The 24111-nt window shown below is 38.2% G+C and overlaps 1 protein-coding gene across 2 annotated transcripts in view; it reads right to left on the bottom strand.

The window, feature by feature from the left end:
* KLHL4 (kelch like family member 4) overlaps positions 1–24111 on the bottom strand; it is an 87616-nt gene that overhangs the window by 5452 nt on the left and 58053 nt on the right. The window contains exons 2-8 of one of the 2 annotated variants that reach the window (XM_034782096.1): positions 23631–23804; positions 23042–23178; positions 18293–18489; positions 11704–11916; positions 8101–8287; positions 4084–4308; positions 2094–2256 (exon numbers count right to left, since the gene is read on the bottom strand). In XM_034782096.1, the coding sequence (XP_034637987.1) occupies positions 2094–2256; positions 4084–4308; positions 8101–8287; positions 11704–11916; positions 18293–18489; positions 23042–23178; positions 23631–23804 (1296 nt within the window). Of the gene's footprint in view, positions 1–2093; positions 2257–4083; positions 4309–8100; positions 8288–11703; positions 11917–18292; positions 18490–23041; positions 23179–23569; positions 23805–24111 lie in introns of both variants that reach the window. The other variant, XM_034782097.1, reaches the window with a different exon arrangement.

Here is a 24111-nt window from a genome sequence, read left to right as displayed (position 1 = left end):
ACCTTGCATGATGTTTATCCTACACTCCAGAGAAATCATCATCTATCTCCATGAAAACCATCTTTACAGGTGAAATCAGATGATATAGTCTCACTAGAGCTGGTCAGGAAATGTTTGTTTAAACCAAACTTCTTACTCTCAGCACCTAAATTTTAACATTTGTATGCTCGTGGCAGTTTATTTGACTCTGGCACACTCTTCATTGGTTGGACCCTTCAAAGCTCGAGTTTTTGAATTCAGGCAATGGGTAAAGCTCACCTCCTTACACAGTTGTTTTGGCTGAGGAGGTATATACCCGAAGGATATTTTTTCTTAATGTAAGAATATATGCAGGCACAATATGATGGGCATGTTTTAAAAATTAAATATTCGATTAACCTCTCCCTTTTTCTGAGGGGAAAGACCAAATACCATTATAAACTTGTATTGTTCCTAGGTGTTTCCTTGGGCAAAACACATTGTGTGTATTGAAACTCCATTAAAATGTTTTCTGGTGTGGTTAATAATTGATGGTCAAATATTCTAATTTCAGTACCACTGCTTTAAAACAATAGATCCTGGGGAAACAAAGGAGATGGTCTTTAAAAGTCTACATGGAAGCCTTTCACCAAGTTGGAGGGCATTAGTAGGAGCTAAATGAAACATAGTTTAACTCCTCATATCCCCTGTTGTGCAGTAGATTGCCTCACAAAACTAACAGACATAAATTAGGTCAGGTTGGAGCCAGGCAGCCTGTTTCAGGATTGCTTTAGGCCTGAGACATCATGGGGCTGGATTTCCTCTTTAGCAAAGGGATTTCCTGCATATCAATGTAGAAGACACTAAGGAGTTTCTTGTAAAATTTATACTGAGGATGTCTGCAAGGTATTTCCTCTGTGATAAAATGGGCTTGAATAGCTAGTTCTGCTTCTCTAAATGTTCTGAGTAAACATATATATTAAACTCTTAAGGTCATTTGCCAGCTTCATTCTGCCGTTGCATATTTAGGGTTATAATTTTGCTTGAATTTGAAAGCTATATAAATGGATTTGGCAACATGGGATGCAGAGGGGTGTGAACTAGGGGACCTTTTCATGCTCATCCATGCCCCACATAACATCATAACTAGAGGCTTTCATAGAATGAAACCCCTCTCTCCAAAAGCAGCTGGTTTTCCAATTTGCTTCCTGACTGGTGTGTGGGGAATGGAGGATAAAATTGATCCTATTGTATACCGATTTAGGAATTGCTCCACCAATGCTGAAATGCTGCAGCCCCTTATTAAATTGGAAAATAGAAGAAAATAAAGTGTGGCTCACTACACAATACTGGGAGGAGGGGCAATTTTTAGCCCAAGATGCATGGATAGAATGTCTACTTTTGTGCAAAGTTACTGGGGATCTGTAGTGTCTCTGAACATCCATTTTCAATTCTCATCTGAAAGACCCAGGAACAATAAACCGCATGGAACTCAATTTGTCTAGATTAGATGGAAGAAAGGCCATATAAACACTGACAAGATTAAAAACTATGGTTCTGGGGAGATAAATTATTTCAAACCTGATGATTAAAACTTTTCCTTCCTTCTCTCTGTACTGAGTATTTTTTCCCTTTGTTTCTTGTTCTATTCTTATTTCGGACTTGCTAGTGAAGGGGGTGGTGGGGTTTAGGTTTACAATGGTTATTTACTTGGTGGGCAAGTATTGCTTTCAGCTTGTGGCTCCTTCTAGACATTGTATCAGCACTCTGTTGCTGATTTTAGAAGGTAGAAGTAAAATGAAAACATTTCTTAAAAAGCTAATAGATCAAAAGACCAAAATCTAAAATTCTGAAATGACTGTGGTATCATTTCAAATTAGTGTAACTATGAATAGCTAAAATACCATAAAGATACAATTTATGAAGGGAAACTTTGAAAGGATATTTAGCACAATAATTTTTGAGGTTGTGTGATCTGGGATGATATGTCTTTCTGTTATTATACAATCTTAAGTTCTCTTCAGAGAAGAAGTTATTAAATATTGGAAGTAAATTGTCACACCACATATCTGAGCAAAAGTAAGTAAATAACCTTCCAACCCACCCCCAGTCCTTCAGCTTGTCTGTTTACATACTTGCTATTTAATGCTGCAACCCCCACTGTGCTTCTAGGAGTTGACATGCTAGCAACGTAATTCCATTGCCGTGCCTGGGGGTCCCATCTTTCTACTGTATTAAGATAACTCCATCCATCATGACCGCCAACAGCATACATTGGTCCTTCAAGCATTGCTACGCCTTTGAAAAATAGAATTAGAGACAAAATTAGATAAGTCTGACATCTGAACATTTCAGTAACTAATATTCATTGCCTGTTATGGCTTTTCATTTCTCTAAAAATGTCTTTACAGAAAAATCACCTCATATAAAATCTACATGACACTGAGCAGAATGAAAGTCACACACATTTTATCCAAATATAGTTTTTCTGCTGGGAAAACACAGATTTTAACTCCAAGATAAACAGGGAAGCAGTTTTAATATGGACACTTCCCGCTTCAGGGTTGGCCATTTCCATTTGTACTGAACCCTTCAGGTTAGTAGTAGTAGTATTTATTAATATGTTTAGAAGTTGCACATAAGCTTTGCATTTGATGCTGTGCATTTAGGTACAGGAACAAGTTCATTCAGCTTCTATGAAGCCTTTGAGTTTTCTCATTTCCTTTTCCTTCATATTGTTGAGAATGCTTTATAGTATGTTTAGTTTTTGTTTGCTTCATTTGAATCTGGATGCTTAAAGTTAGGCTTTTAAATCCATATTTACAGACCTAAATATAAATGGTCTGATTTTCAAAGACACAAAATCTAACTGAAGCTACTAGGAACTATAGGTTCAAGACAGCTTTGAAAATCAGGATGATTTAGGAACCTAACTTTAAGCATTTGGTTTTTAACATAATAGTCTATATATTGGGTGAATCCTGCCCAATTGAAGTCAACAGTAAAATTCCCATAGATTTAATTGTGGCTAGGATTTCACCTGTTTTATGTAAAATATATATATATATATATATATATATATATATATATATATAGCTCCTGCTTGTCTTATCAAAGCAAATAGTTGCGAAGTTGACAGACTTGAAAGAGCACTTTAAGCTGTGTTGTCATTACAGAGTACTTGGTGGAAAGGTAATACATGCCATGAAATCTGCTTGAATGGTTATGAATCTAATGTCATCAGTCATTTGACTTTTTAAATTATTATTCTTATTGTGTTTACTGTAATGATTATCTTCGTGAACAGCTCAAAGATTTTCATGAAATACATGTTTCTAGAATTGTGTCCCTCTCAATTCACATGCTACAATTTTCTACAAAGGATTTTCTACCTTTTAAAATCCTGCTTATATTGCCCACCCCGCCTTAAAATTGTCCCTGTTTTTGTTGTTCTGTAATGGGAATACACAATTGTATGATTACTGTTGATTTCACATAGTCATTAAAGATGTATAGAGGGATATAGTCTGAAGGCATATTAAGTTGTATAAGCTTTCTCTCAATGGGAGAAGGTAAAATAGAAGAATATTTTTCTCAATAGAATTGAAAGGACAAATTCATTGGGTGTTGTAAAGTGTGTTGACTATAGGATGTAAGTGTTTGTAAATATATTAGTCTTTGCACACTTATATTTAATTAAATATATTTGCCAGTGGTTTAGCTCCTTCTTTTCAGATGTGCTGAGCACTCCCAATGCTAATTGAAGTCAATGGCATCTGCAAAGTCCATTGTGTATTGCAAATAGATCCCTTAGATTGTCAATGGGATTTTAGATTTTCCTACTAATTTGTTACTTTTACCTTTGTATATATTTTTGCAAATGTTCAGAGCAAAATTAGCATTGAAAGGCCAGGGCAAGTTTGTTAGGATAATAACAAGGAAGGATTTTATAGCAGTGGGAAAGTAGCTGGATTTGAAAAATATCCTGAATAAACCACTGCTTTCTATTGGTAAATATTTTTAAAAATTATGGCAACAGTTAACATTTACAATTATCATCCTTAAAACCAGTATTAATCTGTAAATGTGGTGCAATGTATATTGTACAGTAACTCTAACTCTTACCTAAGCCGTGTCTGTGAGTTGACATAGGAGGCATTATAGTCCAAACTTTGGTAGCTGGATTGAAACATTCAACTGTATTAGAGGTTTTCAGGCCATCTCTTCCTCCCACAATATAGAGCTTGTTGTCAATTACTGCTACTCCAAACTGCAATCGTCTACCATTCATGGTACCAATTTGTATCCAACTGTTTGTCCTAAGGTCATATTTCTCAATTGTAGTGGTACCTGTTAAAAGCATAATTATCAAAACTTTAAATAGCAGATGGTACTTAGTGTTTAACATTCAGTAATTTCTATTCCAACACCCTCTCCACCCCCACCCCATCCCCCCTCACAAATACCATTACGAAATTTGAAGGCTTTGACAATACTGTGCATTGACTCTAATTGAGATCTAGTTCTTAGGTTGAAAATTGTGGACTTACTGAGACAGCCACATTAAATGCATTGGTATAGCTTTGTCAGGCATATGAAAGTAAATCAAGCACTAGAGACTTCAGGATTAGATGTAAACAAATGTTTTGGCTATAGTTAATTTTGCAAAGTTGTTAAATTGATGAGTTACTCAAGTATTATGAGGTTCTCTTCTTTTCATTTCCTTATGAGTATGATCTCTAGGGGCACTGTGGTGCCTAGCAATATTTGTACTTAAATTGTCACAACCATAAGAAAAATTGCAGATGCCATGTTTAAATATCTGCCCTTTAATATATTTATGAATGTATATGAATCCTGCATGTGCATCCAGAACAACGTTTATGATGTACGTTTTACTTTATTAAAAACACACAAGGTAAAATGATGTGCTTGCACACTGCTAGTTACCACGAATTTCAACCACATCATGGCCTTGAAATAATCCCAAATCTGCAATAATACCTGACCTGTATTTTCACTTTTTCTTTTTACATTGCTGTGTTTTTTGTAATGCTTTTAGTGAAAGATTCCTTTCTACCTCTATTATTAGGACCCTGACTCCATGCCAGTCAAAATGTACCCTTTTCAAAGCAATGGCTCCTGTCAGTCATTCAGTAGCTGCTGTTGCTTCCATAAGTGCTGATCTAACACATCAGGGAGGCCACTGCCCAATAACTAAGGTAGGCAGGAGGCAATTGTTAATCATACCTATGAGTCCAAAGCTCCCTTCTAGCATGATTGGGTGGATTCATTCACATGGTCCTGAAGGCAACCATATGGAAAAAGCAAATTGATTTTCTGCCTGTCCCCTAATGTGAATAAAATCTACTAATTTTGATAGAAGTGAAGGCAAGTACCACAGAGCTGTAATTAGCAATTAAAGTATGGTTTATGGCACCAACACAACAGCAGGAAGAAACTGGAAAGAAGGTTTAGAATTTACTGCATAGTACTCTCACAAATCCAGTTGGGAGTGACTCCACCACTGTGCTTGTTAAGTGTACTGAAATAACCAGAACAATATCTAATGTTCTCTTTTTATCTCCTTCTGGTGGCTGTTGCATGCTTTTCAAAATCCAGTGACTCTTGAAATTAATCTGACTAATCCCTACTGCTCTGATGAACACCATGGAAAGCATTGCTGCCTACCAGACCATCTGGAAATACTGATCCAAATACATTGGAGGAATAGCAGGACAATGGAACTAACAAGATCAAGAAGTTTAAAATAACATTTTTAAATGTTTTGTTTTTTTATATTTTGGCTTCTCCCTCTTTCCCTTCTGATCTTTTCCATTTTCCTAGTTTTAAACATTCTTCATCTTCCCTAATCTCTCCTTTTATTCTGAATTTGTATATCTCTTTCACTACCTCTTTCACTGCTCTCTTCATTTTGTTTGCCTATTTACTACTCATTTCTTTGACCCCTACCCGTTTGTTCCGCTCTCCTAATGGGTGAGCTTTCCCAAAGTCCTCCAGTCTGATTATTTCAAAAGATTTAAAGAAACATTCAACCCACTAATTTTAAAAGTAGGTGAAATTATATTAACTATGTAAAGTGTATCTGCATACCAGCTGTAATTTTCAGAGGAGCCTACAGGAGTTAAGCACCCAACACCCATTCAAATTCAATGGATTTGGGAACCTAGGTGCCTCTGAAAATTTCAGCAAATAAGCCTACTTTTGATCTTTCTTTAAGCTGTGTCATGATATCCTCTGATAAATATGAATGGTACTAGGTATGCCTGGTACCATAGGTTGTTTTTATTTTTTATTTTTTAAATTTTTGGTGGGGGTGAGGGGGTTGGGGTTTTTTTTGTTTTGTTCTCCTAACAGAAGTGCATTATTGGCAGAGGTGACAATTTACTCCCATTCCATGTTGTCGTAGTAGTGTACAGTAGTTAGGTGTTGATTTTATCTTACAAATCCAATGCAGGCTCAAGATGTGAGTCAGAGCTGTCATGGGAAAGTGGGGAAGTACTGACTTCCTAACCATCAAAAGGCGAAAGTTCAAACAAATGGATTCTTTCCAAGATAATGAGTAAAAAGAGTCACTGATGGGAAGTACACATGTTCATTAAAAATGTCCTTTCTTTTTATAGTACTTGCTTGGAAAACAAATTGGAATTTTTTTTCTTTTGATGGGAGGTGGGGAGAGAAACTAGTTTATCTTTAAGCTTCCAGTTCTTAGTAGCAGATGATTTACACAGTTCATTAATGCTTAATATTGTTCACCAAAACACAGATATAAATCCAGCCATTACAATATAATTTTGTTTGATGAAACTGACTTCAGGAAAGAGCCTCGGTTTCTTTCCTTTATCTAGTGATAGTTACCATCATGTATGTTTCACATTTAAAAGACTGTAGAGTTGCAATTATTTCAGACTCTTCAGGAAACACAAATCAATCATGCTAACCATTTTTCTTGCTCTTCATAACGCTAGCTGTTATGGATATTTGATGTTTAGGAGGTGAGCTGTAATTTTAAAGGAACTCACTCAGTATATGTAATACTTTTAAAACCTAAAAGTGGAATGGGCAACTGTCTTGAAATGCTATTAATATTCGTTACGTGCAGCAAAGGAGCGAATCATTAGTCTTGAAACTAATTATAACATCCTATCGTGCTGCTTATTTTCTGAAGAGTGGGAGCTCTGTGACGTAGCCCTATGACATTTTGGAATAATTGTATTTCCAAGCTCATGCACTGTAGATGTGAGGGTAAGGTTTGCTGAACATTAATTAGCATGTTCCCTAATGTATGAAGTATTCCATTTTTAAAGGGACAGACATAAGTATTACAGTTCACATGAACCTGTACTTCTGGCCTCTTTTTAGTAGTTTGAAAAGGCTTAGTCACAGAATTCTGTTGAATGACATTTCTATGTATAATTCATAGTAAATCATTAAAGAATAGGATGCAGACTGTGAAAAGAAACTGCTAAGTGATATTTCCTTGATTTTTTTTTTTTTTTTTTTTTTTTTGGTTGTGTACATGCCATAGTGACTGAACATGACTTCAGGTGTGAGAACCCTGTATGCTTTGGGTTTTTGTCCGGCTGGTTGGAAGAAAAGGGTTTGTTGCACCTTAAAGGGATCTAATGAAAGGTTCTCTTACTTTAAAGATAGGATTTGCTTTGTTTAGAAGCAGTAATGAAATGATACTTTTTAAATGGTCCAATAATATTGAGGGTTTTTTTTTTTAATTTTTCCCTCTCACCTTTCAGGATTTGGTCGAGACTGGAGCTCGAAGTTCCAGAACAATATACAAAAGATTGTTTCACTGTATTTCCAAACTGGCCACATGTAGGAAATAGTGTAATTTTCTTCTCATTGTTTTTTCAGAAAAATTCTGCTATAAACCTCTAAATTTTTGAGTGCTCCTCTGAAATGAACCTGAAGTCTAAACTTTGAGATGTTAATCTACTACTTACAACTGTGGGTCTTCCTGCTAGAAGGCAGAGAACAGAGTGAGCGGATCTTTTATTCTTTCATCCCTAAATTTCTGTGTTTAGAAACTTTCTAATAACCCTATAACTGCGTTGTCATTTATTATCTGGGTGTTCCTAAAATAACTGAAAAAACTTCCAAACTTGCCTTTAGTAGCATCCATGCCTCCCACAGCATAAAGTGCACCCACTGTAGACTTCCTAGGTTTAGTTCGAGGACTCTGCATCATGGATCTTCTTTCCGGTAGGAGATGATACTTCATAGCTTCCATAAGAAGTTTCTGACACTCAAGGTCATGTGTGAACATTGGGCTATTTTCAAGATCTGCTAGTAACTGAGAAATAAAACAGATTGATCTATACTCATTTAAATAATAAAAGATGGGATACAAATTAATATCTGAAACAAAATCACAGATCTAACTTTTTGGGTCCATCTTTCATTTGAGCTTTGTCATAGTCCAAATAAATTATCTGATGCAAAATAATGTAAATATAAGAATATATAATGTAAAAAATATAATGTGTGTATATATATATAATATAAATATAAGAAAATAAAATCTTTAAAAGGTTTTTATTTACTCATATGAACAGCCACAATCTTGCTCCCATTGAAGTCAATGGCAAAACTCCTTTTGACATGACTAGAAGCTCATCCATTATAATAAAGGAGGCAACTTTACTAATAGAGGAACTAATTACAAGTCTGTGTGTCTTTTTAAAAAGAAATATATGCAATATCGATATCCAGCCTGCAACTGTAGAACCTTATGCTCTTTGGGAACCTACATGCAGTGTTGGAATCAAAAGTTTGATCAGCGCTTCATATTCTGACCTACAGATCAGACTGACAAGGGTCCCCCTCATACCCTTTACAAAACTAGGAAGGAAAGAGGAACAACCCCTGATTCTGACCAACTAGCATGGTCGAAATGAAGAGAGTAAAAATATTAGAGAATCAGAAAGCCATAAAATTATGAAGTGATATCCTGGCAATGCATGTCATGTAATGCATTGCAACACATTGCATTATGTTTTGATGTTGGGATGTATTGACAGTCTTCTACTACAAACATCACAAAGCTGTAATAAGATGTCTGCTCACTACAGAATTGTACAGCTGTCTCTGTGACTCCCTTTGATAAAGTGTCCATTTCAATGTTAAAGGTTGAGTAATGATGCATGTAATGAAATATACACGGCTGGTTTCTATATTGTGTGATATGGTGCTAAAATTCAAGGACAATAAAAGTTGTAGGTGTTTTTAAAAATTATTCAGTCTTCAAACTGGTTTGCGATTTAAGATAGTGAGTTTGTAGGATATCCAAGTTTCTGTTACTAGATAAGAAAATACAACAAAGCACTACATTTCAGGTAGATATGCAGTAGATTGGTATTCTAAAAATGGGCAGATTTTCAGCATGAATAACTACATTGGCCTCATGATATTCTCTTTATTGGACCTTTGAAAATCAATAATTACTTGGCCGTTTACCAAAATATCAAATCTTTTTAGTATAGAAATATGCTATTTCCCAAAACTGTAAATAGTGTGTGTGTGTGTGTGTGTGTGTGACAGAATATTCCCCTGTATTAACACCAACACACTATTGTAATCTTCATACAAAGGATGCATTTTCAGGCATCATTTAAAAACTCATAATTTGCTGGTCAGTATAATCCTGATTACATAAAATGTTGCCACAAATATTTTAAGTTATAAGATTTACCTGTATATTGTTATTAACACATGTTCCAAACACCACAGCCCAGCCCAAACAGAAATCAGCAAATAGGAATGTCTTAGACAAAGGAACGTGTGCTTGCCTTAATTTGCACTTAAGCAATAAACAGAGTCATCAAGCTGGGAGGGAAACAAAGAAGGCTCAACCAGGTGAGAAAAAGCCAGCAGGGAACATCCTTCCACATAGACTCTTTGTCTTTTAGTGCCCAGCTGGAAATATTTTTCAAGAGGGGGACTGAATCTCTAAAAAGGAGGGACAAACTTTTACTCCCCTGTCTATCACATTCACTGCACCCTGAAGAGACTGCTGGACTCCGGGTGAGCGTTTCTGACCTCAGAGTTTGGTCAATAATTTGCTGGAGCATGTGGTAAGAAACTTTGCTTGAATCTGATATAGTTGAGCATTAATAAATATCTCTATTTTCTTGTAACCACTTCTGATTTTTATGCATCATTACTTATACTCAAATCAATTTCTTCATAGTTAATAAACTTTTTACTGCTTTATCTAATTGTGACATTCCCCTGGTGTTATCTGGACTGGTGATCTGCTAGATCACTCCAATCTTCGAATCTGGGAGCCAGCCTAACCCTGGCTGAGAACCTCCATTCCCAGGCTGTTCACGCACAGCCTCTCGCATGTAAGCTGCTCCCAGCTACGTGAGTAAGCACTTTTGGCCAGCTGTTGCTTGGATTGTGCAATTGAATGACACTAGCCAATATCTCCGTTCCCAGACACAACCCTAGGAACCTCCATCTTGCAGTGTCCAGTTATGCCCGCTGGATGCTGCAAGCTTATATGAGTTAATCAATTTAACAAAGAAATTGATATGTACCAGGCTTGTTATCCCAAGGAGAGTCTCTGACACACTACAAACCAAATGCACTGCTTCAGGTAGAATAAACAAACAAACTTATTAACCACAAAAGATAGATTTTAAGTGATTATAAGTCAAAGCTAATCTTAACACTTTCAGTGCCCTTGCAAACTTAAACGCCTCTCACCACAGGCTGGCTGATTGCCCTACAGCCAGGCTCTCCCCTTTGATCAGCACTTCAGTAGCTTGGTGGTGGTGTCTGTAGATGGAGGTGGAAGAGAGACTGCAGGGCAAATGTCTCTCCCTTTTATCATGTTCTTTCTTCCTTCTTGGCTTTGCTACCCTCCCCCTTCAGAGTCAGGTGAGCATTACCTCATCATAATCCCAAACTGACCAAGGGAAGGGGGGTGACTCACTCAAGAGTCCAACAGATCCTTTGTTGCTGCCTAGGCCAGTGTCCTTTGTTCCTGGGCTGAGCTGGTTTTGTCCCATACATGCCCTGATGAGGTGTGAACTGCCCCTCTGCTCCTGGAGAGTTTTGTCTGGGCTTGTTTTAAGCTATAAGGACACATTTTCAGCCTCATAACTATATACGTGAAATTACAACCTATAAGATTACTGAAACAACAATGCTCAGTGCATCATGAGCCTTCCAAAGACACCCGACATGACAAACTTTGCATTGGCTACCACACAATCATATTATAAGGATGAACATGGGGGTTCAGAGCATCACAATAATCTGATGTGTTCAAATTGAAGAGTCTGAATAACTGTTTGAGATAATAAACTGGGATTTCATTCCCTTAAAGGAATAACAGATTTAAAATATGTGTATTGTTCCGGAGAGGGCTGAGCAGGACATACATGTCTGTGGGAAAATCTGAGATTGGGGTGTGTGTTGGGGTCACTCTGCAGAATAACCAAGGGTGGTGAACGCTGCAGTGTAACCCAAAGATGGCTGGCACACAGACCTTCAGGGTGTGGCTTGAATACTGAAAAGGCTGTTGCTGAGTGGCCCAGGTGGGAGCTACTTCAGCAAAGCATTGCAAGGCACCCAAGATTGTAAGGAAGGAGTGACACAGCCCCCTACTGATCTGGATTGTACCCTGGTACGTCACATTGAGGAAAGGTTTTGAGAGGGTAGTGATTTAAAGCTATTACCTGTTACTATACAGTCATATACCTGTGGTGGGAGTAGTGGCAGTCTAATGTAAGAGAGGAGCATTCCTAAGTCTCGTTGCCTGCTTTGCAAATCATGTCTCACCCACATCATTAAAGCCTGGAATATGGCTTCTTCATCTGGTACATTGATGTCATCGCTAGACAGGAGTTTTGCTATTTCACTAGCAGGAAGCAAAAGAAATTCCTGATTCTGTATCACTTCTGTGAAGTGTTCCTAAAAAGGAATAGATTTCAATGAACTCATGTTATTGACACCTTGATACAATATTTGAGCAGAGAATGCATTTTGCATGGGTTGTATGCCTGCTCCCTAATAGAATCTAGACAATGTTCTACAGATTACTGAATCTAACATGGTTTCTGAAGTACAGCCAAAATTAATTTCTTTAAGAAGTTTTTTCATGCCTAAAAAGAAATAGATAACTTGAAATGTAGAATGCAATTGAGAACTACATAGAAAAGATCTAGAGGATTTATACTAAATTTGCTTGCCAGCCTTTCACTTGTGAATTCCAGACAGTGACTTATGACTTAAGTGAGATGTCAAAGTGAGTTTTGTGACTTTAGCCTTCTTTAAAGATAGTGTATGAACAGGATAGATCTAGAGGCCAGGGACTGTTTCAGAGCAAAGCACAATGAGCCCCCAATCCAAACTGGGCCTCTGGACACTGTTGTAATACATAAATAATAGGACACCAGTACTAACAAGATAGGTTAGAATTCCCCTGGATCTTACATCTTTGTTCTCTGAGACACTGGCATTTGGGTCTGAGCCATGTCTTCCATTCCAATTACTGCTGCCTCAGCTCCCTCTAGAATCTTTTGTGAGTCAGTCCCTTTATGGTTAGCAAAAGAGCTCCCCCACAGGAACTGTGTGCTGGATTTTTTTCCCCATGGCTACTCCAGTTCTTTTGAGGAAATTAACTATTTTTAGGCAGCTCCATCTCTCTCTCAAGCCATTAGTCACTCCCTCATCAGAGGCATGGAGGGCTGACATGCATGAGAGGTTTCAAACATCATCATAGTTGCCTTGGCATTTCAATACTAGGTAGAAGAAGAACTGTTTTTTCCTGCCTTAGCACACTAGCACCTAGCAGGCTCAGTTGTTGTCCTGTGATACATCAGCAGTGGCAAGGAAAGGCAACCTGGTGAGTTGGCAATTTTACGGGTGCTCCCTCAGGCGTGTATTTAAGGTTCTAGAGGGGGAAGAGGCAGACGTGAGAAGGAACCCAGGGGAGGAGCTCATACCCAACTGTCAGTGTCAACAATCTAATACCTTAGAGATCTCTGACCAGTCTGGCACTAGAAAGCTGAGGCCCCAGGACAAGAATCTTGGGTGGTGACATTTTCAAAGAAGCAGAATTACAGGGTAATTATTTTTTTTTATCGTTGTGCTATGTTATGAACAAACTTTCCAAACACTTTGGCTCAAAGAGAGGCCCAGGGACAGAAGCACAGTAGTGGTGAAGTTCATTAACAATGATTTAGAGAAGATTGTACGCCATATGCCTAGAGAGCACCCGGCTCCAGAGAGAGATAAATTCTTCACTTTTGTGAGCATTAAACACTCAGATTGAATGATTCATTCTTAATTTATAGAAGGATTATTAAAGATTTTTTTACTATTAATATGATCTTTCATCCAAGATTAGAAGTAAAACAACTCTCTAGGTCTTTCATAACCCCAGCAAGTTACACCCATTTTACAGAGATCAATGACCTGAGTTTCAGCTGCATAAGAAGCATGGTTACTAAGTACTTCTGAAAATGAGTCTGTAAGTGATTTGTCCAAAGCTTACAGTGAGTCAGTGACAAAATCAGGAATAGAATCCAGGATTTTTGACTCCCTCTTATGCTCTGAATCAAAATAGAGTGATTTAAATCCAGATTATTTAAATTGGAGGTTCTCAAAGCTGGTCTGCCGCTTGTTCAGGAGAAGCCCCTGGTGGGCCGGGCTGGTTTGTTTACCTGCCGCATCCGCAGGTTTGGCCGATCATGGCTCCCACTGGCCGCGGTTCGCCGCTCCAGGCCAATGGGGGCTGCGGGAAGCAGCACGTGTCGAGGGATGTGCTGGCCACCTTTCCCGCAGCCCCCATTGGCCTGGAGCATCAAACTGCGGCCAGTGGGAGCCGTGGTCAGCCAAATCTGTAGATGCAGCAGGTAAACAAAGCAGCCCGGCTCGCCAGGGGCTTTCCCTGAACAAGTGGTGGACTGGTTTTGAGAACCACGGATTTAAATGACTTAGCTTTAAAAATCGTGTATGTGCTTTTCTATCTTGATTTAACTTGAGACTTTATCTCTCTGTAATCCATTAATCTGTATCTATTGTCAAGCACATGCAAAAGAAGAAGGAAATTACCCTACACCCAGTTTAGGAGGCCTGATGCTGCCCCAGTTTTAGAAGAGGAAGCAGTACTGGCTACACACACACCCCTTTCCCCCATTCCAGCATAGTCTCTACACAAAGACTATATGTTGTTCTAAAACAATTTAAGATTGAAAATAAGAGCTAAATTATACTGTTAAATCTGGAATAGAATGCATACAATCAGTTTGAGTGTCCAATTTATTGCTGGTTAGATATGATGAATGCAAATTTCTTAAACACATCTAGTTCTTACCTCAGCATTCTTTTGCAGTAAACTTTGCCAAGTCTTGACCACATATTTGTACTACTAATGGCAGACAAGATAGCAAGAGAAAATAAATTTTATCTTTAACAATACCTTTTGTTAGACAGCTCAGTGATTTGAGCATTGGTCTGCTAAACCCAGGGTTATGAGTTCATTCCTTGAGGGGGCCATTTAGGGATCTGGGGCAAAAATCTGTCTGGGGATTGATCCTGCTTTGGGCAGGTGGTTGGAATAGATGACCTCCTGAGGTCCCTTCCAAACCTGATGTTCTATGAACAATGGAAATTCATTCAGTTCTGGTTACACATTTCTCCCACTAAAATCTAAAATACTTGGGGACCCAGGCCTGCAGTTCTTACTCAGATACAGTTCTCCATGGACTGCAGGATTTTGCCATGAATCTTGGTGTCCTAAAATCTTTCATTCAAAGCAATATTTTTATTTTCACAAAAAACACTACTTCAGGAAGTCTAATTACAAGTCAACAGTAAGGAAAATAAATTAACGATATTCTTTGTTGTACACATGTAGCCAGGTATGTTTGCATTCAATGGATAAATTAACATCTATAATTACATAAAGTAGTATATCATATTTGAAAATATAATGTAACCTGGAACAAGGAGACGAAGACATTTTCAAAGCTGAAAATATCATGCATTTTGTTTGTGGGCAGTAATATGTTATAGATTTTATTATAGTAATGTTAGAGACTTTATTATTATGAAACTTGAAAAGAGTTATTGTATTTAAAATAGATATAAAAATAGCAGTATTGAGAGTTTAAAGGAGGTGTTCACTTTGGTCCTTAATACACATCCTGCTCTAATATTGTGATATCCAGGGAATAGGAACAGGAAGACAAATCCACTTTAAGTTACAAAAATAGTGCAAGCTGTTTATCAGAACAGGCTTCATCTGCGTGACAGAGATACCAGGCAGGAAATTGTTAATACTTTGCATCAATAACTAAAGTAATTGAACAGTTCTCAGGTTTGCTTTTTTGTGGCTGATTTTTTAATCTGTTTACTGTTAGCTCATATTGCAAGCAATTTCTCTATTTGCAATAAGCCTTTATTAATTGCTCCCTTACTTTGGATATTTTTACGTTTCAACTGGTGATGGGCCAAAATCAGAACCTTTTATTTAATCCTTTCCCCTGAAGTTCAGGGCGTGTGCAGTGTTACCCCCCAAATTTTTGTAAGACCGGTTCAATCTAGTTTAAATCAAATTTTCTTTTAAATTTATTCCTAAATTGGTTCCAGAAGGTGCAGGTTTCCTTTCTTGCCTCTAAGTACTTAGGGTCTGGGCGATATAGGGCTTGCAGCGTTTTTCTCTGCCCCACTTCACCAGCACCATGCTTCATTTTGTAAACAAGAACAGGAGCCAGTTCTGGAGGCTGAGATTTGCTCCAGCTGGGTAGCAGGAAAAAGGGGGGGGGGGGGGGGGAGTAATATCTGGGCAGTGTGGTCAAATCTCATGACTTTACCCTGAGTCTTGATATATTTTATATTCTTCTGAAAGCCTCAGCTCCCGGATACATGTGAGTATTTAAGAGGTTAAGGAAAACAATTTTTCTCAATCCTCCTTGTAACAAGCTTTTATGTACTTGGAAACTGTTATCATGTCCCTCCCTCAGTCTTCTCTGCTCCAGACTAAACAAACCTATTTTTTTTTTCAATCTTCCCCCATAGGTCATGTTTTCTAGGCCTTTAATCATTTTTGTTGCTCTTCTCTGGACTTTCTCCAATTTGTCCACATCTTTCCTGTAATGCGGTACCCAGAACTGGACACAATACTCCCTCTGAGGCCTAATGAGTGCAGAGTAGAGTGGAAGAATTACTTCTTGTGTCTTACAACACTCCTGGTAATGCATCCCAGAATAATGTTTGCTTTTTGAGACAATGTTACACTGACTCATAGCTTGTGATCCACTATGATCCTCAGATCCCTTTCTGCAGTACTTCTTCCTAGGCAGTCATTTCCCAGTTTGTATGTGTGCAACTGATTGTTCCTTCCTAAGTGGAGTATTTTGCATTTGTCCTTATTGAATTTCATCCTATTTGCTTCAGACCATTTGTTCACTTTGTCCAGATCATTTTGAATTTTAATCCTATCCTCCACAGCACATTCACCCCCTCCCACCTTGGAATGATCCACAAACTCTATAAGTGTATATATGTGTTCTAGTAATATTATAGAAAGGGACACGAACAGTGCCATCAATCTGTTCATGCCAATCACGCACCTTTAATGGGTGGAAAACTGGATGGGGCCAGCAGTGATTGGGAGATTCCAGTAGAAATGAGAAGAAGAACACAGACAGGGGGGAGAGGGGATGCAGAGGTGGCCTCTCCCACTGCTTAGTCTCCAGCCACTCATTGGCCAGCTGGGAGAGGGAGGGTCGTGATTGGTCCCTAATGAATCCCTTTCATTAACTTAAACCCTAGCCAAGGCCATGTGGAGCCTCATTTTGACCCATTATAGCAGCCCCACTTTTCCCACATTGAACTGGAAGCTTCAGAGCTGTGTTATTGCAGATGGAGTAGGGTTGACCTGTTTTGGGGTCAGGAAGGATTTTTTTCTCACCATAGGGGCCAAATTGGCTAAGGTCTTGTGGGTATTTTGCCTTCCTCAGAGCATCCTGGAGGAGTTAAATAAGAATAGGATGTAGTGCTTGGTACGGATGTAAGTTTGTCACAACTTGTAGCTAGTTTCCAATGTTAAAAGGAAAAAAGCAAGAAGTGTAAAAAATAAAAAATAAAACCCTGACATTTTGCTGATGGGCCTTGTGCTCCTGGAATGGGCAGACCTTGTGGTCTTTGGGGGCCAAGGTTCCCCCTTTAGTACCCTCTGTTCCCCTTGCAGAGAAACGGATGTGGTGGTAGGATTTCGAAGACTGATCTGAGTCGTAGGGTTAGGCTGAGGAGAGTCTATGGGTTATATGGTAGGAACCATGTAACCCTGCACTGGAACCACTTAAAATGCCTGGTATGTGAGTTGGCAAGGAGGGTAATACTGCTTTAAATTTAATAAAGTTGTAACCCATGACTTAAAATTCATCCCAGTGTTTGTCCTCATTTGCCACCATGTCCAAATTAATTTACTTCCGCATATAAAAGCATTCTATCTCTGGAATGGCTTTAGAATTGTGAAGCCTTTATGCTGCTACAAAATTTGTTGATATTTTGTGCTCATAGTTTGAGAATAAAATTGCTATTTGTTTCCTCTGAGTGTTTCCTCTTACGTTAATTTTGCTATAATAATTGCCACTCTTTTGTATTTTTTTTTTCTAAATCTCATTCACTTTTTCTTTTTCGCCTTTCTTATTGTTCTTATTGTTTGCCTACACCTTGAAAGCAGTGTTGGACTTTTCTTTGCACTGCCGTTAGTCAGTAAAGATGAACTGTTGTCTTCCCTTGACATCCGCTAGACCAGAATACTGTTGACTTTTCAAAGGACACTGTTTGCAAGCTGTATTGTATCTTCTTCAAATATAAAAAAATGACTGTTAATACTTTTTCTTTTTAATAACAGCAAGTTATTAAATAACAAGTCAAAAATATAAACAGCAAAATCAAACGTTTCTTTCTAATGTTTTTATCAGCTCCCAATTTGATCCCAGTAATTACACCTATTACATTTTCCTTTTGAGGATGGATTGTGGCACATATTTCTTGTTAGGCATTGTGCAGGATACTCCTGCACTGGGAGTTCCTGGATGCATGGTACCTTAGTAAGGCTCAGTGTCTCTTGATCTCAAGGGTGCAAATGGAGAGCACAGCTTCTACATCAGTCTGTGAAATTGCTGCACCCATATACCTCTGCACTCAGCTAGTTCTGCTGCAATAACCCCTGGCCATCTTTCCATCACCCCATTGATTTTGCAGATCCAATATAGTATTCATGCCTGCTCTTCATACTGCCATTTCAAAATGGTTGGATTATTAATCTTACCATTGTGTACAGATGCGCCACCTTCAAGAGTTCCATGCAACCCTGCGCATCTCCAAAGGATCGAATCCCTAAGCAGTTTGAAGGATGGAGCTGTTTCATGAGAAAGTTGCAACACACTTCAATGACTTGAGATAGCTGGAGGAGACAAGCTGCAGCCAGCAAGCTTTCTATAGTGTCTTCCTTTAACTCTAAAACACCTGTGTGGTTTAGATCAAGAAAATTATGCATTAATTGGTTTGCCATTCACTTCCCTTGTACCTATGGCTACAACTACACTATGAGCAGTGGGTGTGATTCCCAGCTCCCATACACATACTCGTGCTAGCTCTTATCTGAGCTAGTATTAGGGTGATCAGACAGCAAGTGTGAAAAATCAGCATGGGGGGGGGATAGGATCCTATATAAGAAAAAGCCCCAAATATCGGGACTGTCCCTATAAAATCGGGACATCTGGTCACCCTAGGTAGCATAGTAAAAATAGCATTGCCATGGTAGCACAGGCAGCAGCATGGACTTGCCACCCAATATATATACCCACAGGGTTCAGAAGGTTTTGTATTTGGGCCAGCTAGCCTGTACCGCCACAGCCACTGCCAGTGCTACCATGGCTACGCAACTATTTTTGGTGTGTTAGCTCAGATGAGAGCTAGCACAAGTATGTGTACACAAGCTGGGACAAGCCATAGCTATAGGTCTATTTGCATTTTTTTCCCCATGAGCCTTTCCTCATAGGGAAAATCTGTGGAAAATCTGGGCAAGACTTATGGTTGAATCAGCACCCCTCCATAGCCACTGTTTTACTCTAGATTGCAACTGAGCCTGCTGTCATCCTACACCCCTTCTGTGTGCATTTTTCAGCAACTGGCTCTTATCTAATTGTCACCAACCTACTTCCGATATATCACTCCATGCTAATTCTGAGTCAAGATACAGACATATGTTTGTTAATCATTCTGAGGTTGGGTCAGTACTGCTAACCAGGATATAAAGGATTATAAAGTGTATCTCTGTAAAGAGGAATCAAGGGATTGGGATGGAGGAGGACCTGCAGGGAAAATCTAGAAACAGCCAGAATGGGGAGCAATTTTAGGCTGAGATTCACGGCATCTTGTTTGAGTTACCCACTAACCCAAACCCCAGAAAACTGGTAATTTTGTAGTTGGTAGGGGGTTGGTAGACTCTGTTTAATGCAACATAGTATTGAAGGGGTCAACTAATATTAACAACATGGAAAGTTTATTTCATGCTTATATGATATGCATTTATTTTCAAATAAAATACTATGCCTGTAGATTAATTTAAATTCTGATGTTAGTTATGAATTAAAGCTTTTCCTATATCTGACTTTTAAGACTTTTACATTTAATTTATATTAATCACATTTTTCTTCTAATTTGACCAAGTAAAATGTGTTAAACTTTTTTATAAAATAATTGCATTCATACATTTCCTTGAATTACGCTTATGAATTTTGTTCAATTATATCATTGTTGTGAGATTTATTAGATATTGGTGTAAAATCTGTAGTGTAAGTTGCACTTTTCTCTTTTGACAATCATCTCTTTACATAACACCAAATATTTCTACAGGTTCTAAGACAATCAAAGTGAAAACAGTCTTCTATATTTTTACCACTTTAATGTAAATATCAAAACACAGTAAATAAAATGGGCACTTGGAAAATATTTTAAATGTCCCTTCTTACACAGTACCCTTTTTAAAATTTAATTTTACTTATGTTTGCCATGAAATAATTTTTTACTCTCTTTGAAATAATTCATGGAAAGGTTGGACCCACTCAACAGGTATGAACCACAGTTCTTCATGTCCCATTCTGGAGGCTCATGCTTGTAGAAAGTTGTTTCATTCAAAGCAAATCAATGAGATAGTGCATGTATAAGAAAGGGAGAATGGAATGAATGGTGGATCATCTCCCTGTGCAAGGATGGTGTTCTGGTAATTTGTGTGCTGCTACATTCTGGAAGACTGTTTTTCTCCCTTCTCAAGATTCAGGCATGGGACAAGGAACTCCTTTGGTATCTACGGCAGAATGAACTTTCTTCTGAGTTGAATAACCTCCCAAAGAGCTAGTATCTGCAGCCTTTCAATGCTTGCATAACTTTAAATGCTGTGTATATTTTTAATTGGATTGCACGCTAGAGTAACAGAAATCTGTTCTACAACATTTTTTCTCCACAGATTACAGAACAGCAAGAAAAAGACAATTCACACTTCTCTGGTTTGGTCTTTTTGGCTATTGAGTAAGGTCTCAGAATCAAATTAATAATTAATGTAAACATTGGGGTGCAATTGTACTGAAAAGAGGGGGGAGAGTAGACTAGAAAGCCTGAAAATACTCTGCTACTAACATAAAATATCTTAGACCAATTTTTTTCAAGTAAACATCAGTAGTTAATTTTTCAAATTTGTGGCTAGTTCATGACATTAAGGAGTATATCTTATTTCCCTTACTATATTAGTCCAGTTCCAAGAATGGGCCAGTGCTTCTCTCCCTGAAGGAGATGAGTTGCTGAAGTTGAATCTGGCCATTTGTTGGGCCATCCAAAGCACAAAGGTTCTCAGCATGCTTCTCCCATATAACTTCACGAGCAAAGTAACAGGTAGAATCTGACCTTTATTAATTTAAATTACTATTGCTCTTCTTTGTGTCTGAATTAAAAATAGCAGATGTTCTAATCAAGTTCAGAGTAACAGAATCTTTTTATATTTGTATGTCTGTTGTATATCTACTTGCAGTGTTGATATAGCCATGTTGGTCCCAGGATGTTAGAGAGACACGGTGAGTGAGATAATTTTATTGGACCAGCTTCTGTTGGTGAAAGAGACAAGTTTTCAAGTTACACAGAGCTCTTCCTCAGCTTCAGAAACTTCTCTCTTTCACCAACAGACATTGGTCCAATAAAAGAATAAGCTATTCATGCAAGATATGGAGTGTGAGGGAGTTGTCTATTTTTATATATATCACATGCACTTCAGTTTACTTATTTGATATTATTCTGCCTGACTGCATAAAGGTGAACCAAAGGAGGCTTTTTGGAGATGGGGGAGGAGAGAAACAGGAAACAAAACAATGGCAAAGAGAAGGTACAGTCTGAGAAAATACCATGGGGTCCCTTAAGGAAACAATGGGGGTAGTTAGTAATAGGGGAATACCCCCTCACCCTCTGCTTCACTCCAGTGAGGTTTATTCTCCACAGAGCCAAACCTAGTGTCAAGGCTGGATCCCCACTTTGAACTTTAGGGTACAAATGTAGGGGCCTTCATGAAAACTTCTAAGCTTAACTTAGCTCTGGTTCTGCTGCCACCATTTCAATGGATTCCATTCCTGGGAAACCTTGAAAAACCTTCACCAATTCCCTGGTGAATACAGATCCAAACCCCTTGGATTTTACAACAAGGAGAAATTAACCATTCCTCCTCCTTCCTCCCACCAACTCCTGGTGAATACAGTTCCAACCCCCCTGGGATCTACAACAGGGAGAAATTAACCATCCCCCCTCCTTCCTCCCACCAACTCCTGGTGAATCAAGATCCAAACCCCTTGGATCTTAAAACAAGGAAAAATCAATCAGGTTCTAAAAAGAAAGCTTTTAATTAAAGAAAAAAAGGTAAAAATCATCTCTGTAAAATCAGTATGGAAATTAACCTTACAGGGTAATCAAACTTAAAGAGCTCAGAGGACTCCCCTCTAGTCTCAGGTTCAAAGTACAGCAAACAAAGATAAACACTCTAGTAAAAGCAACAAGGAGTCTGGTGGCACCTAAGGTGCCACCAGACTCCTTATTGTTTTTGTAGATACAGACTAACACGGCTACCCCCTGATACTTGCCTCTAGTAAAAGGTACATTTACAAATTGAGAAAACAAAGGAAAACTAACACGCCTTGCCTGGCTATTTACTTACAAGTTTGAAATAGGAGAGACTTGTTTAGAAAGATGTGGAGAACCTGGATTGATGTCTGGTCCCTCTCAGTCCCGAGAACGAACACACTCCCAAACAAAGAACACAAACAAAAGCCTTCCCCTCCCCAAGATTTGAAAGTATCTTGTCCCCTTATTGGTCCTTTAGGTCAGATGCCAGCCAGGTTACCTGAGCTTCTTAACCCTTTACAGGGAAAAGGATTTTGGAGTCTCTGGCCAGGAGGGATTTTATAGTACTGTACACAGGACAGCTATTACCCTTCCCTTTATAGTTATGACACCTAGGATCTAAGTAGATTCTGAAACCTTAAAGATGTTGGCACAGGTAAGAAGAGGGATTGAGTCAGTTGTCAGAAGCATATCGAGATGGAGATGCCAATGCAGACTCATGGAAGGAGGGAAAGAATGCAGCAAGACAGTCTGCTTCTCCCAGCTGAGATGAAAGTAACTGGACTGAATTGAATTTACCACGCAGAGGTCCAGTCTCATAGGGGTTGAACCATCTCTTCAGAGAGATGAATGAAGCCAAAACTTTCACCTTAGGCGTTCACTCAGAGGACACAAAATCTCAGCTTACCCTGTAACTATGATATATTCTTATTTTTCCTCACAATAAGAGCTAGCTAGGGTTGTTGCGGGTTATTTTTATTTTGTCATCATATTTGGTAAATAGCATACTTCACAAATATATTTTCTAGTATTGAGTATGTATCTAAGAACTAACATAAAATGGATGAGGTGAAAAACGTTTGCATACTGGACAGGGTTCACCTTTCTTTACAGACTGGAGAATTAGATTAGGAATTACCTGTATAGGCATAGTGCACCAAAGCTTTCAGTGCATCTGGGTCCACTCCTTCCATTTTGATCTCCTCTTCTTTCGCTTCACGCACATCATTAGTAAACATTGCAGCAAAATAATCAGACACGGCACTAAGAATCAATCTTGAAATAGAAATATTTTAGGGGGATTTAAATTAGTTCATAATCTCAATGGGAAGCAAAAACTCAGCCAATTATTATACAATTCATTTGTCTGTGTTGGAGAAACATATCTTCTCCCTAAGACTTTATCCTTACAGTGTTTAGCAGAGAAGTTAAAAGGGTAACTAAGTAATCTAATTTTCTTTCAGAGGGTATGTTTGTTCTGTTTGTTTCACTCATCTCTCTAAAGTTTGACTGTAGCAAAATAGAGAAACTGGTTCATACTTGAATTTCTTTCTATTTACAATAATGAATTTAAAGCTATGATCATATCATTTAACTGTCTTCAGCTGATGTGTTAATTATTGTAACCATTCATTCATAACTAATCAGGAACAAGGTGAGAACTCACATTATCTGAGCTCTTGGAACTGTCAGGCTATAAAGGCTTGTAAAAATAAGGAAAATTCCACCTGTGAGCTGGAATCTTGTGATTTCCAGCAATGAGAAGAACATCACACAGCTGCTTCTGCTGGAGATAGTTCTCCATCTTGCGGAATGTCTGCTCTGCATGATTTGTGGATTGGAAGTATTCGTCTGAGCCATTAGTGTTCATTCCAGTGGGTGAACAGCTAGTTATTGATAATCTGTTAAAGAAAGGAGAAAATGTGGTTACTGTAGCACTATCAAACCTGAGAATGCTTTTTCACTTTATCTTTAATTGAGCTGTGGAAATTGCAGTATAACAGGAAGTCTTTAAATATATTGATCTGGTGAGAGTGGACTTAATGTGTCATTTTCCATTTGTTTCTTTTAATTATACTTCAGACCTTTTGTAAACTATTTTAAAACTTATTGTAACTATAATAAATATTTTCTAAGAGAGAAAAACAAAATAAAAAGAAAGGGTTCATATCTGGCAAATATAAATAATTTTAAGGATATATTACACTA

Source organism: Trachemys scripta, chromosome 9, assembly GCF_013100865.1.
Source record: "Trachemys scripta elegans isolate TJP31775 chromosome 9, CAS_Tse_1.0, whole genome shotgun sequence".
In the NCBI taxonomy this organism is placed as follows: domain Eukaryota; kingdom Metazoa; phylum Chordata; order Testudines; family Emydidae; genus Trachemys; species Trachemys scripta.
Note: the sequence above shows the minus strand (reverse complement) of the source record. Positions and strands in the feature narration are given on the sequence as shown.